At 35.2% G+C, this 17,476-nt stretch overlaps 1 protein-coding gene across 1 annotated transcript in view; it reads right to left on the bottom strand.

Annotated features, from left to right (window-relative positions):
* Positions 1–17,476, bottom strand: part of spel1 (DNA mismatch repair protein spel1) — a 239,999-nt gene that overhangs the window by 130,235 nt on the left and 92,288 nt on the right. The window contains exon 11 of the mRNA XM_090404470.1: positions 13,253–13,373. Coding sequence (XP_090260596.1) covers positions 13,253–13,373 — 121 coding nt within the window. The remainder of the gene's footprint in view (positions 1–13,252; positions 13,374–17,476) is intronic.

The raw sequence follows: 17,476 nt of genomic DNA, 5'->3' as shown, positions 1-17,476 counted from the left end.
GATCGGGGAACAGCCTTCAGATATGGAGGTTAGCTGCGATATAAGCAGAGCAATCTGGCGAATAAGCAGCCGTGGACCAACAGCGACTGAGCTATCAGGGCGTGGGGGAGCAGAAGCGGTAACTCTGTCTCACTTAAAACCTCACAAAGCCCAATGACAACTCGGTGACATGGCGAGTAGTGCCGCCATTAAATAAGCACCTACTGGGTTTACCGCCCCTGACATTGGGAAGCAGCATTGTCAGTACTGACACAAGGTTGAAGCCAAATGATGACGGAAAAGCTTGTGATCAGAGATTTGCAGATGGCAATATGATTATATTGTGTACGTCTGTAATACTGCGGAGCAGAAAGCAAATGGAGAAACTACTGCTCTACCTTATCTCCAGAACAACCACCATGGCGAGCAAACCCTTACAGTTGGCCCCAAGTTCCCGGCGTCCCTTAAATGGGACAGGGGTGCGAAGAATCTCCGGGCTCAAAATGGTGTCCACTTTTAAAATAGCAACTTGGAATGTCAGAACTCTGTATGAAGCTGGCAAATTAAGAAATGCCACAAGAGAAATGAAGAGGCTGGGCATCCGGATTTTGGGAATTTGCGAGACAAGATGGCCAGGATCTGGAAAGTGTCAACAAGATAATATGACAATGTATTACTCTGGGAATGATGAGAATAAACATCGACATGGTGTAGCTGTAATAGTAGATGAAGAAATCAATAAATCAGTAATAAATTGGATTCCATTTTCTGAAAGGATAATGCTGTTACAACTTAAGGGAAACCCCGTTAACATAAATATCATCCAAGCTTATGCACCCACAGCTGACAAAAGTGAAGAAGATGTTGAAGAGTTTTATGAACACCTAAAAGAGATTAAAAACCTAACAAAGAAACATGATATAAACATAGTGATGGGTGACTTCAATGCAAAAGTGGGAAGAGGGGGTGATGGAGAAATTGTTGGCGAACATGGCTTAGGCACCAGAAATGACAGAGGAGATCGCCTAGTCCAATTCTGTCAGGAAGAAGATCTAACAATAGCAAATACCTGGTTTAAACTTCCACCCAGAAGACTGTACACTTGGAAATCACCTCAAGATAACCAACATAATATTGTCAGAAATCAAATTGATTATATACTGATAAATAAAAGATTCCGCAGTAGTATAAAGAGTGCAAAGACTTATCCTGGAGCAGATATCTCATCAGACCACAATCCCATAGTTGCAGAAATACGTCTTAGATTAAAATCAGCTAAAAAATCACAAAAGAAGAAAAAGAAAATTGATGTAGAAAAACTGAAAGACCCGAACATAAATAAAAACGCCAAGTCACAGCTTAACCTACGATTACAACAGATTAACATAGAAGAAAATAAAAGTGTGGAATCTCTTTGGAATAGCTTAAAGAATGCCATCGTAACAACAAGTATTGAAGAAGTAGGTTATTTGAATAATATAAAACAACAGGAATGGATGACAGATGAGATTCTTTCTCTTATTGATACAAGAAGAATGTATAAAAACAAAGACCTAGCCAGGTATACAGAAACACATAACATCATCAAGAAAAAAATAAAAGAAGCCAAGGAAAATTGGATGAAAAATTTATGTACTGAAATTGAACTGCTTCAGAAACAACATGATAATTTCAATCTGTATAAGAAAATCAACGAAATTTCCGGAAAACTGAGGAAAAAGCAAATAGTGTCTCTAAGAGACGAAAATGGAAAAATAGTTCTAGAAGAAGAGAATAAAGCACAGATTTGGATAAAATATGTAACAGAACTTTTCAATGATACTAGACAGAAGCCTATAAATATAAAAGATAACATTCAAGGACCAGCAATCATGAAATGCGAAATAGAGAATGCTATACAAACAAGTAAAACAGGAAAAGCCAGTGGACCAGATGGTGTGCAAACAGAATTTTTAAAATTAATTGAACCAGATAACATCAAACTTCTTGAAAAACTATTTAATAAAATATATGAAAGTGATGAATTTCCATCAGATTGGCTCAAATCTACATTTATCACTATCCCAAAGAAACCCAAAGCGAATTCCTGTGGTGACTTCAGACTTATTAGTCTAATGAGCCAAACATTAAAAATATTTTTGAAAGTAATTCAGAATCGCATTTATAGAAAAAGTGAAGAAACTCTAAGTGAAACACAATTCGGCTTTCGGAATGGTTTTGGTACTAGAGAGGCCCTTTTCTGTACCCAAATATTGATACAAAAATGCATAGAAAAACAGAAATCTGTCTTTATGTGTTTCATAGATTTTGAAAAAGCATTCGACAAAGTCAGACACACCAACTTAATAGAAATCCTTCAACAAATAAGGCTAGACGAACAAGACATAAGACTAATAACAAATCTGTATTGGAATCAGTCAGCTACCGTTCAATTAGACAACATTACCACCAGTGATATTAACATCAAAAGAGGAGTGAGACAAGGATGTGTGCTCTCACCACTCCTGTTCAACATATATGCAGAGGTAATCTTTAAAAAAGCATTGGAAGAATGTACAGAGGGAATCACAATAAATGGAAAAATTGTTAACAACCTACGATATGCAGATGACACCGTGCTAATTGCAGATAACATTATGGATCTCCAAAAACTCGTTGACAGAGTATACATAGAAAGCCAAAGAATGGGAATAAATATAAACATCAACAAGACAAAATACATGATCATCAGCAAACATCCAGTCTCATCAATGAAACTGACACTCAATGGGAAAAATATAGATCAAGTGTCAAGATATAAATATCTTGGTTGCTGGCATAACGAACGGTGGGATCCAGAAATAGATATAAAGACAAGGATTGAAGTTGCACGGCAGTCCTTCATGAAAATGAGAACACTATTCTGCAATAAAGACCTAAACATGGAAGTCAGATGCCGAATGCTGAAATGCTACGTGTGGTCTATTCTGCTCTATGGAGTTGAAACATGGACATTGAAGGCGACAACCATCAAGAAAATCAAAGCCTTTGAGATGTGGCTATACAGAAGAATGCTAAAGATATCATGGACAGAAAAAATTACCAATGAAGATGTCTTAAAATCCATTGGCAAAGCTAAACATCTTTTACAAATAATCAAGAAACGAAAAACATCATATCTTGGACACATCATGAGAAACAGCAAATACCAACTTCTACAAACTATTTTGGTAGGAAGAATTGATGGCAAAGGAACTAGAGGAAGAAAAAGAATATCATGGTTTGACAACATCAAGACGTGGACAGGAAAGAGCAGTGCACAACTGCTCAGATTAACACAAGATCGCAGTTTGTTCGCCAAGATGGTCGCTGACCTTCGATAGAAGATAGCACAATAAGAAGAAGAAGATATTCAATAGAGAGGTAGGTCGCCCGATCTAATAATAAAACATTAAGCTTACCTGTGTAGTCCGTTTGGTCGACAACCACAGTGGCGTTTCCCTTATCCACTTTGGTGATTACTGTTTCTTTGTTTTTCTTCATTTCTAGTAGAGCTTCATATTCACTTTTGGATATGTTGGTTTTTGGTGGTCTTGCTTTGGTGAGAACACCGGCTACATCCAGTCTGATGTTGTTGGTGATATGGTTTGGAAGGTGGCAGATACTGCATTCTATCTGGATCATTATTTCTTTGGCAGGTACTTTTTTAGTATAATCTCTTTTAGTAGTATAGTATAATCAAATGGAAAAACTTTCAACATTTATCTCTAATCCAGAGTATTTCAGTGATAAGTTGTGACACCTTTTGGCTACTTGTATATGAAAATATGACTTCTGCATTAATTCAACCTTTGTATCAGTTCTGGTTCTGGCTCTCACTGATGAGACCTAGATGAATGTTGAAACCAGTCTGGGGTAGTGACCCTTCCCATAATGCATAGCTGTAAGGATATGGGATAATAAGGGAACTGATGTGAAAAGTGAAAAGTTATGCATTTTTGGGATATAAAGATTACAAGTTGTTTACCACATCGAGGGGGACTGTACTCCAAGAAATTGAGAAAGCCAAGGATTTGGGAGTAGTAGTAATAGACAGAGCTGAAGTTTACAGGGCATATTGCTAAAGTAGCCAGGGTATTTCATGGGATTACTTGGTTATTGAAGAACACACCAAGCACAGATAAGGGTTATCATTCCTCTTTATAAAGCCTTGATACAACCACTGTATAATCATAATTATAAAAAATCATAATTAAGAAACAATAATTTCTTTTCACCTTTGTGCATTTCATCTTTGTTTCTGGTCATAATAAACAAAAACATAGAAAAAAGCCGATAATCTTTATTTTGAATATGCTTTAAAATAGCTTTTGAGGTTAGGATTTTTTCAACGTAAATTCATATTGTCATGCCATGTTGTACCATCATTTTTATATTTTGATAGAAATTTTAATTTTGAAAATTTTAAAATTTCCAAATTTCCAAAGGAGGAGAGCTTCAAAACTTAACATTGAAATTAATATTAAGCTTTAAAACTTAATATTGATCAAATTCTCTCCCTTTCATTACAATACCCCCCCCACACACACACACACATCCTAAGTGGGGGACTTTTGGCTTTACTAAACAATTTTACCAGTTAACCACATGGAAAAAATGTGCTTTGTTCTATTTGAATTTATAATAATTTAAGCTGATTTGCAAATGACTTTTTAATTTAAAGATGTTTCTATGTGAGAAATAAGAGTTTGATATATAAAACTTAATTACAGATAAAATTTCATGTTTAAAACAAAATACTAGTGATTTTAACACAAATATTCTTCAAATGGATAGAGATAAAACAATAAGGAAACAGCTACATTATCTCTGAAGGATCACTTGATATTTTTCTCTCCTTTTTAAAGGAGCGTGTATAATTAGAGTGCTAGGGCATCATTAAGATATAGTCATCTCTTATCGTAGCAAACTCATAGAGATCCCAGGAACGGTATATTGTATTTTACTATAGTGAATTTCTTTTAGAATAGCATTGTACCTTTGCAAGATATGTGGCTGGGACTTTTCAATAATTTGTTATAGTAGGCATGTTATAGTGAGAAGCAACTGCATCTATCTTAAATATATTTATTTTCTTATGTATTTCCCAGTCTAGAGATGCAGATCATAATACATTAAAGGATAAGCAAATTGGCATTTTTTAGCATCAAAGGTTTTTAGCTTATTCTGACATAAAAAAAAAAAAAAATTAGAATATAGGTTTTCATTTATTATTATTCATATATTATTATTATCTGAGACTTCCAAGGAGTCAAGGACTAATTGAGGGAGACCATATCACCTGCATCAGCTGTCATACATTCTCTTAGATTCACACTAGATGCACTCACCACTTCAACAGGCAAACTATTCTACTCATTCACTGCTCTGTAAGAGAAAAATCTAGCTCTTATCCCTTTCTTAACTGGCCACAAGTTTAACTTCCATCGATGCCCTCATATTCTCTTCCCACCTTTCATATAACAAAAAAAATTTCATAAGATGATAACCTATAACACCAATTCAGAAGTTTACATATCTTTATCATATTACACATCTTTCTCCTGTCTGCAGTCCATATACCCTCAATATATCCTCGTAATCTATACTCCATAATCCCGATATAATCTTTATAACTCTTCTTTGCACTGTGTTTCCACAGCATCCTTATTTCTTCCAAACCCAGGTGACTAAATCTGAGCACATAATTCATGTGCAGTCATATCAAGGTCATACAAAGAAGCAAAATGATTTCTTAACCTTACATGCCAATGTGTATCTCAACACCACAATTATCCTGTGGTAATTATCACAATTATCCTAACCACTCAGCAGTTATTTTTGAACTTCTAATTCCTATTCACCATAACTTCAAGATCCCAAGCCTCATCAATTTCTTGCATAATATACTATAATTATACTAGTATAATCTGCTGATGGAAATCTCACCATGCTAAAGTGCATAACTTTGCACTGACTAACATCAAATTGCCCACTGTTCTTGGAATCAGTATAAAGTAACATTCAGTATAATATTCATATTTGTTTACAATATGAATTTACATTGAAAAAATCCTAACCACTCAGAAGTTATTTTAAAGTATATTCAAAATGAAAGATGATTGGCTTTTCTCCATGTTTTTGTTTATTATGACAAGAAACAAAGATCAAATGCACAAAGGTGAAAAGAAATTATTGTTTTGGATCTTGAAGTGACATCTCTTTAATTGTCTTCAAAAAGAACTTGGAGTTTGAAAGGAAATCAGCATGACTCTTTGACCCTGAATTTCTTCTCCCTTAGATTTAATTCGGTGCAGTTAAATAACTGCATAATAGTAATTTACTCATAGATTTAATGCATAAATAACTTCTACATATTTTGTTGTCTACTGTATGATGGTTCTGTTGTACATGGGTGCTGCAAAAACTGACATGTCTAATCAGGACTCAACAAATATGCTTACCAGTCACTCATGGTGACAAAAATAACTTTCTAAATGAAATAGTTTTCTTTAACTTTAAGAAAACATAGAATATGTGTAATATAAGGAGCCATTCTAGTAACAAAACTTAATGTAAAAAATTATATTTTCTAAGAAATGAATGTTGTTTTTAATGTTCTCTCTATTTTTTATTATTTATTGACTTCTTGCAATGGTTCTCACATAATGAAAATGTTCTCTAAATGATGATATAGCACCATCACTAGTCACTTTATGGAATTCCTATTGATTTATTAGAAAATATCATTAAAAAAAATGGGATGAGGGGGGGGGCTCTAAACTATTGACCTGTCAGTATCTCTGGAGTGGTGTTGGTGAAGATTTTAGAGAAACTGGTAAGAACTCCTATACAGAAATGGATTGACAGACAAGCTACACTTTGCAAAGAACAGCATGGGTTTACTAAAGAGAAGTCATGTTTTAGCAATTTGTTCATGTTATCGTTGTTGGATAAAGAGGATAAATATGCCATGATACTGATGGACTTTGCTAAGGCATTGATAGAATACCATATGATAGAATATGGAATTGGAATATAAACTACTGACTTTGATAAATGGGTGGTTGACAGGTATCAGAAAGTGGTACATGGTAAGTGAATCTGCCAGATTTAAGGTAACCAGTGGCATACCCTAGATATCAGTCCTTGGATCACTGTTGTTCAATTTATACATTAATCATATTAGAAAAGATCTGACAGGAGATAGTCAATTATTTGCTAATGATGCAAAGATAGGCAGGGCAATTAGGGATGCTATTGATATACAGTGCTTACAGAATGATTTGTTTTTTATTTGAATTTTATATTTTTACCAGTTATTTGTACATATACACTACTTGTCTCATTTATCTTGTCGGCATAGATGTGCATTACATATATTGATGTCATGTGTCTATTTTTATTATGTTATATGCTAAATAAATAAATATGGAATGATAAAATGATCAACTGCCTCAATACAATAAAATCATGCATTGATAAAGCACTCACAACCACCTCTGGCTACACATTCCATTCATTGCAAATCAGATTCTTACAGAATTTTCCTCGGTGCTCCTACCCTTCTCTTTTTCCTGTGATATCACCCTTTAAATACCTGCATGATTTTATCAAAACTCTCTCTTCTTTTTTTCATCATCATCAATTTCCTGATATATGGCATGAAAGGATATTCAGGCTACTACGACAGCACTGTAAGATTAAGTTTACATTATTATTAATCTCCTATCCACAAATTACTCTATTATATGTCAGCAGTCCAATATTGTCACATCTAACATTTTGTGCTTCTAAGGCACTTCTGACTGAATCAATCCATCTAGACTTTGGTCTTTTTCCTGCCATCTTGGCATCAAACACCTGTTTTGCTATCCTTTCCTCACCTATTTAAGTGGCCATACCATCTTATATTAGCTCTGCTTACACATTCTTGAATGCTAACAATGTCAAGTTACTTTCTAATATCTTCATTTTTAATATGATCTGCCCTTGATGTCATCTGTTCACTCCCTAATTTTTCTTAGAATGTCATATCTGTGGTCTCTAGTCTCTGATCAAGTGCTTTCTTTCTAAACCAACTCTCAGATCCATAATTTAAAACTGGTTTGAACTTGTATACTGTTAGTGTTTTGGCTAATTTCTCTCTTATTCCATATAAATTTATTCAACTTGCTATTTGCTTCCCACAATACTAGCTTTGCTTATTCTGTTGTCTGTTTCCAAATTTAAGTTGCCATCTTCACCAAAAACTGTATCTAAATAGCTGAAATATTTTACTTGTTCTATAGGATCTCATTCAGAATGCAGCTGAAGTTTTCTATGCTCTTGCCTATTTTCATAGTTTTGGTCTTTTTATTGCTGATTTTCATGCCAAATTTGTTTCAGCTGTTATTCAATTTAGTTAGAGAATTCTGTAGACTTGTGCTGGATATGTTTAGGACAACATCATTTGCATAAAGCAAAGAGCTAATTTTGACATCTCCTGACACTTTCTTTCATAATGTGATCCATATAGATGATGAATAAGGGTGCAGGTAATTTGCATCCTTGTCTTATCCCTGATTTTACATCAAACCATCTTCCCTATATTTCCTGCAATTTTAACTGCTGCCTTACAACTTAAATATAGATTATGTATTGTTCTGTATAATGCAAGGACTCACAGACAAAATGGGCAGCCTTCTGAGGGGATAGTGCAGAACATCAGTAGAGTGGAAGTGACGGAGGCCATGAAGAGGATGAGGAATGGAAAATCGGTGGGCCCTGACAGGATTCCAGTGGAGGCATGGAAGGCACTGGAGGAAGAGGGAATTGACCTGCTGTGGGACCTGTTCATGAAAGTTTGCCAACAGGAAAATATACCCGAGGAATGGAGGGAGAGTACTCTTGTCCCCATCTACAAGGGTAAAGGGGATGCACAAGACTGTAAAAATTACAGAGGAATAAAGTTGATATCCCGCACAATGAAAATCCTAGAAAGGGTTCTTGATGGAAGATTGAGGAAGGAGGTGGAGATTGCAAAGGAACAATATGGCTTCATGCCTGGTAGATCAACAACAGATGCTATTTTTGGATTACGGCAGATGATGGAAAAGTTTCGAGAGAAACAACGGGAGCTACACTGGCATTTATTGATCTGGAGAAGCATACGATAAAGTGCCAAGGCAAGAAGTCTGGAGGTGTCTGAGGGAGAAGAAGGTTCCGGAGAAATGTGTCAGGTTGGTACAGGAGATGTACAGAAATGTGAAGACAAGTGCTAGAACCTGTCTAGGACAGACAGAAAGTTTTTAAGTAACAGTTGGCTTGCATCAAGGGTCAGCATTAAGTCCGTTTCTGTTTAATATTGTGATGAAGGTGGTGACGGAGGAGGTGAGAGAAGATGCACCTTGGACAATGTTGTATGCAGATGACATCTTGCTGTGTGCAGATTCAAGAGAAGAAGCGGGAACTAAACTGGAAAGATGGAGAAAAGTACTGGAAGAGAGAGGTATGAAATTGAGCAGAAGTAAGACAGAGTATATGTGTTGCACAGTGGGCAGCAGCCAGGAGACAGATCTGGAGTTGGAAGGAAACGTCATCAGGAAGGTGAGGGACTTTAGATACTTAGGTTCAACAGTGGAAGAAAATGGAGGAGCTGAGAAAGAAGTGGGATGCAGGATACAAGCGGGTTGGAGGAACTGGAGGGAGATGGCTGGAGTGTTATGCGATAAGAGGGTGCCGATCAATCTGAAAGGCAAAATCTATAGGACAGTAGTGAGGCCAGCTATGATGTATGATATAGAAACTGTGGCCCTGAGGAAAAATAACATCAGCAGGATGGAAGTAGCAGAGATGAGAATGCTTAGGTGGATGTGCGGTGTGACCAGAAAGGATCGTCTGAGAAATGACTATGTCAGGGGAACAGTGAAAGTTACGAACTTAGGAACAAAGATACAGGAGGCAAGGTTGAGATGGTTTGGTCATGTGATGGGGAGGGAGGATGAATATGTGGGAAGAAGGGTCATGCAGATGGATGTGCAAGGAAGGAGGAAGCGTGGGCAGCCAAAGAAGAGATGGAGGGATCTGGGAGAAGAGGACTCGAGGATGAAGAACTTGGAGGTGGCTACAGCCCAAGACAGGAGGATGTGGAGGAGACTCATCATCAACAGTGACCCCACTTAAGTGGGAGAAGCTGCAGAAGAAGAAGAAGAATTGTTCTGTATAATGTTCCATTTATCTCATATAGTGTTTTGAAAAGCTTTTCTCTGGGCACCTTGTCATATGCCTTATCCAGATATATAAAACTTAAGTATAGATCCTTGTCATATTCCTATAATTTCTCAACTATTTGTCATAAAATGAAAATCTCATCTTCTCAATCTCTATTTGGCCTGAACCCAGCTTGTTCTTCTCCAAGTTTCCTTTCCACAATCTTTCTCAATCTCTGTAGGTAGTTTTTGGTATTGAGACCACATTGCAATATAAAGTGTTTATTAAAAATAAACAATTAAAAAACCCGACAAGTTTCGTGTGTCGTAAGACTTACATCATCAGGGGTAATGGTACATAAAAATTTTACACAACAAAAGCTTATTGACAATTAATTACACATAAATGTTTTTTATAACTTCAACTGTCAAACAAACTGATAAACCAGAATGCAAATGATATATTTGTTACTATATGCGTGTTGGAACATTGCATGTTGTTGTCACGTTCTTTGATTCAGGTGTGCTATATCCTAGGTCTGTGGCAGTAAAATTTTGATGAAAGCCGACCACACACCTGATGTAAAATCAAGCCTTGATTTTTATTGCACTGTGTAGGGAGCTTAAGCATTTGTGTGGATTTTTAAATTTTCTTGTGAAACAATTATTATCAATATATATATATATATAGCATTTTTGTTTTTGATGCCAGAGTACTTGATGGCCAGTAGTGGCTGTGTGGAATGGTAAACCTGGTTTGTGCTCCCTTCTTTTTTCGACATCTTTTACACGTTTCAGACATGCAGATCTCTCCCAACCTTCCCATCTGGCCTACACAGCAAATGCCACAAGAGCAATGAATCTCATAGATGCCTGGCATGGGAATGATGTGGCAGTTTTGGTGGATGTATGAATCTTGATATTTTTTGTAAAAATAAAAAGGCCAACTTTATGTTGCACTCGTGGAGCACTTTGTCCGTGACATTTTTGATGTATGGTAGCATGATTGCATTCTTGAAATCTTTTTTAAGTAAAGGAGTTGCAGGAGTTATATTAAGAAATTTTTTGATTGTCTTGGGTTCAGAACCATTAAGTGCAAGGTTCTGTGTCAGGTAGTGTAATTCTTCATTTCTTTTAATTAGTGTGCCACTTTGTCCGTGATACAATATATATACATTATGTCAGGGCATACTGTATGCCCTGTCTCGCAAAGTTTTAATTATGCCTATTTTCTGCAATGGATGGTAGTGTGAAGCGACATTTAAAAATCTTCCTGTTGTGGTAGATTTTCTGTATATACAGAAAAGGATAGCCTTTTCCCCTCTTCATTTACTTTAACAAGGATATCAAGGAAAGGTAATTTTTTGTGCTGTTCTAGTCCAACAGTGAATTTTATATTGGGATGCAAGTTGTTTAGATAATCCTTGAAAGCAATCAGCTCATCTACTGTTCCCGACCAAATGACGAAAATATCGACATAACGTATTTTCCGACATAACGGCCAAACTTTTAGCCTTTTCTGATAGATTTTTAAAATTAAAAATTTTTTTTATTAAAAAATTTTTTTTAATAAACTCTTTATATTACAATGTGGTCTCAATACCAAAAACTACCTAGAGAATTGCTTAACCACAGAAACCTACATCTACATATTTCTCAATCTCTTTTCAAGTATGCTTGCATAAATCTTACCTGGAACATTCAGTAGAGAAATTCCTCTGTAATTCTCACATTCAGCTTTATTTCCATGTTTATAGATGGGTACTGTGAGAGCTCTACTCCAATCATTGGGAATTCAACCTTCTGTCCAGGCCCTCTGAGTTATGCAGTGCAGTCACTGCAAAACTTTTATAGCTATAGCTCCATACTTAAGCAGTTGTGGTTGAATATCTTGTTCTTGTGTAGAGGCTTAAGTGCTGTAAGTGCTAATTAAAAGAAATGAAGAATTACCCTACCTGACAGTGGTTGAATATCATTTACTCCAGCTGCCTCTTCACATTTCAAGTTTTGATGGCTTCTTTTCTACTTCAAGTATTGATATGTACTTATGGTAGAAAAAACTCATCTCTCTTTTCCACTTACCAAAATTTCATAACCCTAATGGAACAATCTCAACAAAAATGGCAGCAGATACCATCATTTCATGAAAGAATATATTAAAAAGTAGCTATAAGATGATTTTTAAAACCATGTGGAACAAGATGAAAGGGCTTACTATAATATTAAATGATAAATTTTTTGCATAGGCAACAATTTCAAGTCAAGTGATGAACAAATGTAAAGAGGAAAACTTAACATTAATTATAAGCAAATTCTTGATATCGTTATATTTATTAAGGGCACTTGACAGAGGATAACTGGTTCTTGCTGAAGATATAAAGTAAGGTAGGAATTAAATTCGACTGTTTGAAAATTCAACCAACTGGGTGCCATCTTGGTTGGTGAAATGAATAGTATGTCTGCTTTTCATTCCACAGGTCACCAGTTCAAATCCAACTGCTAACGTGGATGTTTATATATGTTTTTAGGTGGTAGATGGATTTCAATGCCCAAGTCTAAGGCTACTACCTACTTTAGCAATTCTTTTGTTTAAGTCAGCAAGAACACTTTGTTATCTAAGGGAAAAACTATCTCTAATGACAAATGAAAGTTGTTGTTGTCACACAAAAAAACATTTAAAATTGTTTTTATCCAGCATGCATGATGATGCATGATGTAATACAGACAGAAAGTTAATTCTTTTGTTTAAGTCAGCAAGAACACTCTGTTATCTAATGGAAAAAAGTATTTTTTATGTGAATCCCCTTAGCTCATCAATAGTACTAATTTACAATAGGCTAACTACTTTTGTAAGGGGATTCACATAAAAAATAGCAATATACACGATAATCCAAACCGATTTTAATGCTGTATATGAATATGAGAGTTGATACAGAAACAAAACTGAATGACTAAAGAGCATACTTACAGTGGAGAAAAAAAATAACAAAAATGAACAACAATGCTATTTATCACATTTTCCATTAAAAAAATATATATATATTCGACTTATCATATATACTTACCATCAGTAGATGCTGGAACAATGCCCAAAGCTCTTACAGCAGCAGTATCCAATCTAACATACTGACTGGGATCAAATGTGTTCAGAGTAAACTGTCCAAAATTGCTTTCATCTCCTAACAGCTACACATAATAACAATGTAAAGTAGTGTACTAAACTAATATGTAAGAAATATGATAATAAATTATACATATTTTTGGTCGTAAAATGTTAAAAAAAATATAAGACTTATTAATAAACTGACCATAGATATTTAATTTGTACATACGTTCATACAATATTGCCTACTGGTTTTGCTAGTAACTGACTAGCTTTCTCAAGGCTTGTACAGTACCAAAAAAATGGTAAATGCAAAAAAGGTTTAAGAATACAAAAAACGTTAGTACCTGTTAGGTAGCTAAGGTAACACTTTCGCATGACATGTCTGTATGAATTGGACAATATCTACATTACTCTTCAAACCATCATAGGTCACATAAACAGAGCATCATCCACATGTTGAGAAATCGAGTCAGAAACTTTATCTCCGATGATGAAGAAGTTCAGACAGAACTGTCCCAAATCGCTATAACACTATCGCAAAATGGTTATCAACAAATTTCTATACAAAGATAACCAACAAGAAAGAACAGTCTCCCAGCAAATTTCAACAGCAGTCATCCCCTTTATGGGCTCAATTTCCACCAAAATTGCAAGATCGTTAAAAGCCTATAACATCAGGGTTGTATTTAAACCAACTACTAGCATCAGACAGGTTCTAAGATCTCCTAAGGACAGTGTTCCATTTTATAAATATCCAGGTGTGTATAATTTTCCATGCATGTGCAGTCTTTCCTACATTGGACAAACTTCGAGAAGCCTGGAAATAAGACAGAAAGAACATGTTGGCAATGTAAATCACAACAGAACAATCACCTCCGGTTTAGCACATCACTTTTCAACTTCGAACCACACTACAGACTGGGATAACAGCTCTATGCCCTACGTAGATAATGATTACAGACATCGATTATTCAAAGAAGCAGCAGTAGTGCTATGTACAGGCAACAACCTAAACAGAAATCAAGAGGCCATACTAAACAATACTTGGAAAAAATCTAATTAATTCTCTCAGTTCAACAGAACTACAGTACACGAATAATCATATTACGCGTTTGCATGTAACGCGTGTTCATGATACTTAGTAGTAAGTCATGATTTATACAGACATGTCATGCGAAAGTGTTACCTTAGCTACCTAACAGGTACTAACGTTTTTTGTATTCTTAAACCTTTTTTGCATTTACTGTTTTTTTGTACTGTACAAGCCTTGAGAAAGCTAGTCAGTTACTAGCGAAACCGGTAGGCAATATTGTACGAACATATGTATGAATGAAATATCTATGGTCAGTTTATCAATAAGTCTTATATTTTTTAAATATGATAATAGCCTAAATAAAAAAAAAAATAAAAATAAAAAAAAACTACAATTAAGTGCATGTAAACTATAAACAATCCGATGCTCAGCATTTCACTTTTCAATAAGCTAAAATCCTGCCTACAACTGATGTAATTTTATTTGCCCTTTTCAGGAAGAGCTATGTTTAATTAGTCATCTGGAGACTGCAAGGATTTTCTTCAATAAAATAGGAAAACATCAAAAAGTAAACATGACTTTTTTCTTTTTTATGTGAATCTCACTCATGACAGGATATCAGCCATTAGTGTATACTTAGATGAATTAGAATATGTGAATTTTGGTAACAAACATCCACAGTGGGATTCAAACCCACAGCATGTTAGTTGGAAAGCAGATATGTTAACTAGGAGGTAAACAAGGTCAGCTGTATAACAGACTTCAAGCAGAGCTGACCAGCTTATCCATTAAAATAGGTTGACTGATAATGAACTCCTCAACACCTTAATTAAATGGATACTATGAAGACTTAACGAAGGTTAGAAAAGACTCCACACAAACATCAAATGCAGAAGAAAGGTAGGTACTGATGGGCAAGACAAATGACAATTGTTGTTGTCACACAAAAAATCATTTAAAATTGTTTTTATCCAGCATGTATGATGATGCATGATAGAATACAGACAGAAAGTTAGCAATTCTTTTGTTTAAGTCAGTAAGAACACTTTGTTATCTAAGAGAAAAAACTATCTCATAATTGGATGTTTCTTCTCAGAAAGAATATATAACAAATGTCTAGTATGTCACTAGAAGGAGTTCACAATAAAATTTTATAGAGGGATCAAGCAAAAAAAAAAAAGGCCTTATCTCCATATAAAATTACAAGATGCAATGGATACTGCTATTGATTAATGGCAGTAGACAGCATTACCAAAAAACAGTCATAACAAATAAAACATCCATAACATGACAAGTATCTCCCTACTGGAAATGGAAAATTGAAAGAACACTGTGCCCTTTGAGAAGAAAAGCCCTGAGTTCAATTCTCATAATGATGAAAGGAACCTTTATATGTAGAAAGTATTTTTAACTTGGGTATAGTTATGTTAAAGATACCAAGCAATTTTAAACCTGGTTTTACTCCATTTTTTCCAAGTAAGCAAACAGACAAAATGTCAAGTTTGCGCCTGCAATAATAACTATATCCAAGTTAAAAATACTTTCTACATCTATATCTCCTCCGAGATTTTTATTTAATAAGGTTATAACGCCTTATGGTAACTTGTTTTGGTAAAATACTTACAAGCTCTGCATTACTAAATCTTGGTATTTCTAGCCTAGCTCCCACTGATGAGACCTCAATAAAGGTCGAAACCAGTCTGGGTAGTGGCCCCTTGCCTTTAATACAAAACATCATACATCCCCTTCTTGGAGATGTGTTTTGGCATTAAGGGTAAATATTAAGATTAGTGATCAGAGCTTGCTCCACTTTTACCACAAGTTGCCTTGGTCTTGCACTACCTGTGGAATCAACTAGTCTTGCATAAATTGCAGGCGCAAACTTGACATTTTGTCTGTTTGCTTACTTGGAAAAAATGGAGTAAAACCAGGTTTAAAATTGCTTGGTATCTTTAACAGGAACCTTTATATGTGGACCTTTTCAACTGAAGGTGAGTTAGCTAATCTGAAATGGAGGTAGCAGGGCTTTTACTCCTAAAAACTCAGTTTTTCATCCTGCATACAGGCAAATTAGCCAGAGAACACATGCAATTAACAGAACAAAAAATACTATTAGTATGTGATAGATGGCAATGTGAGTTCTGTGGGGCAGGGAGGGTGGTGAATAACAGCATTTTGCATATGTAGATGTGGTATGTGATATGGATGGGCTGTGTGGAGTGGTGTGCCCTCCCACAATGAGTTCTTGAACTCCTTGGAGGAGCCACATAATTTGAAAAAATTCCACGTTTGGTCTCTAGAGCAGGGTTTCTGGACTGTATAAAAATACACAAAAAATATGAAAATATATAGATAAGCAAAGTGGATATTAGATCCAACATTATTTCAAAGCTGAATATAGGAACCACGAAAGTTTTGTAAGGTAAGTTGAGCTTACCTTACTTCCCATAAGCAGAGAGCTTATGGGAATACATTCCCCAGCATTCATGAGTTACCTTAGCATGGACTACTTAAAAGATATAAGCACCACTCAAGCATCTATATATTCACCTTTTATTAGTCCATTTTGATAAGGTTTCACTAGCCTGACAGAAGTTTTGAACTGGTTGGTTCTCTTCAGAGACCAGGCAGAAACCTTAAGAGAGCAAAAACTCTCATTCAGTACTAAGGAACTTGAAATGTCAGAGAAATATACTTTTCATAAGCGAACTCTCGGTCAGATGAGTAAAAGTAATTACTAAAATAAAGAGCCAAAAGGCTTCAGTTCGGGGATGCAAAATTACATAAGCAAAGTGGATATTAGATCCAGCATTATTTCATCACCGAACTGAAACCTTTTGACTCTTTATTTTAGTAATTACTTTTACAGATCCAATTAAGAGTTCGCTTACAAAAAATACATTTCTCTGACATTTCAAGTTCCTTAGTACTGAACAAGAGCTTCTGCTCTCCTAAGGTTTCTGCCTGGTCTCTGGAAGTGAAATGAAATGAAATGGAAATGAAATATGATATAATGAATAGAATAAGAATCTGGTTAAGTGCTGAAAGTTTTTCCACTTGGTTATATTATAAATTAAAGATGCCAAGAAATTATATTCTTGGTTTCATCCTTTATCCAAGTGTAAGCAAACAAAGTTTGCACATGAAGTA

This window comes from Typopeltis vanoorti, chromosome 14, assembly GCF_054136105.1.
Source record: "Typopeltis vanoorti isolate ZY-2024b chromosome 14, IOZ_Tvanoo_1.0, whole genome shotgun sequence".
Lineage (NCBI taxonomy): Eukaryota > Metazoa > Arthropoda > Arachnida > Uropygi > Thelyphonidae > Typopeltis > Typopeltis vanoorti.
Note: the sequence above shows the minus strand (reverse complement) of the source record. Positions and strands in the feature narration are given on the sequence as shown.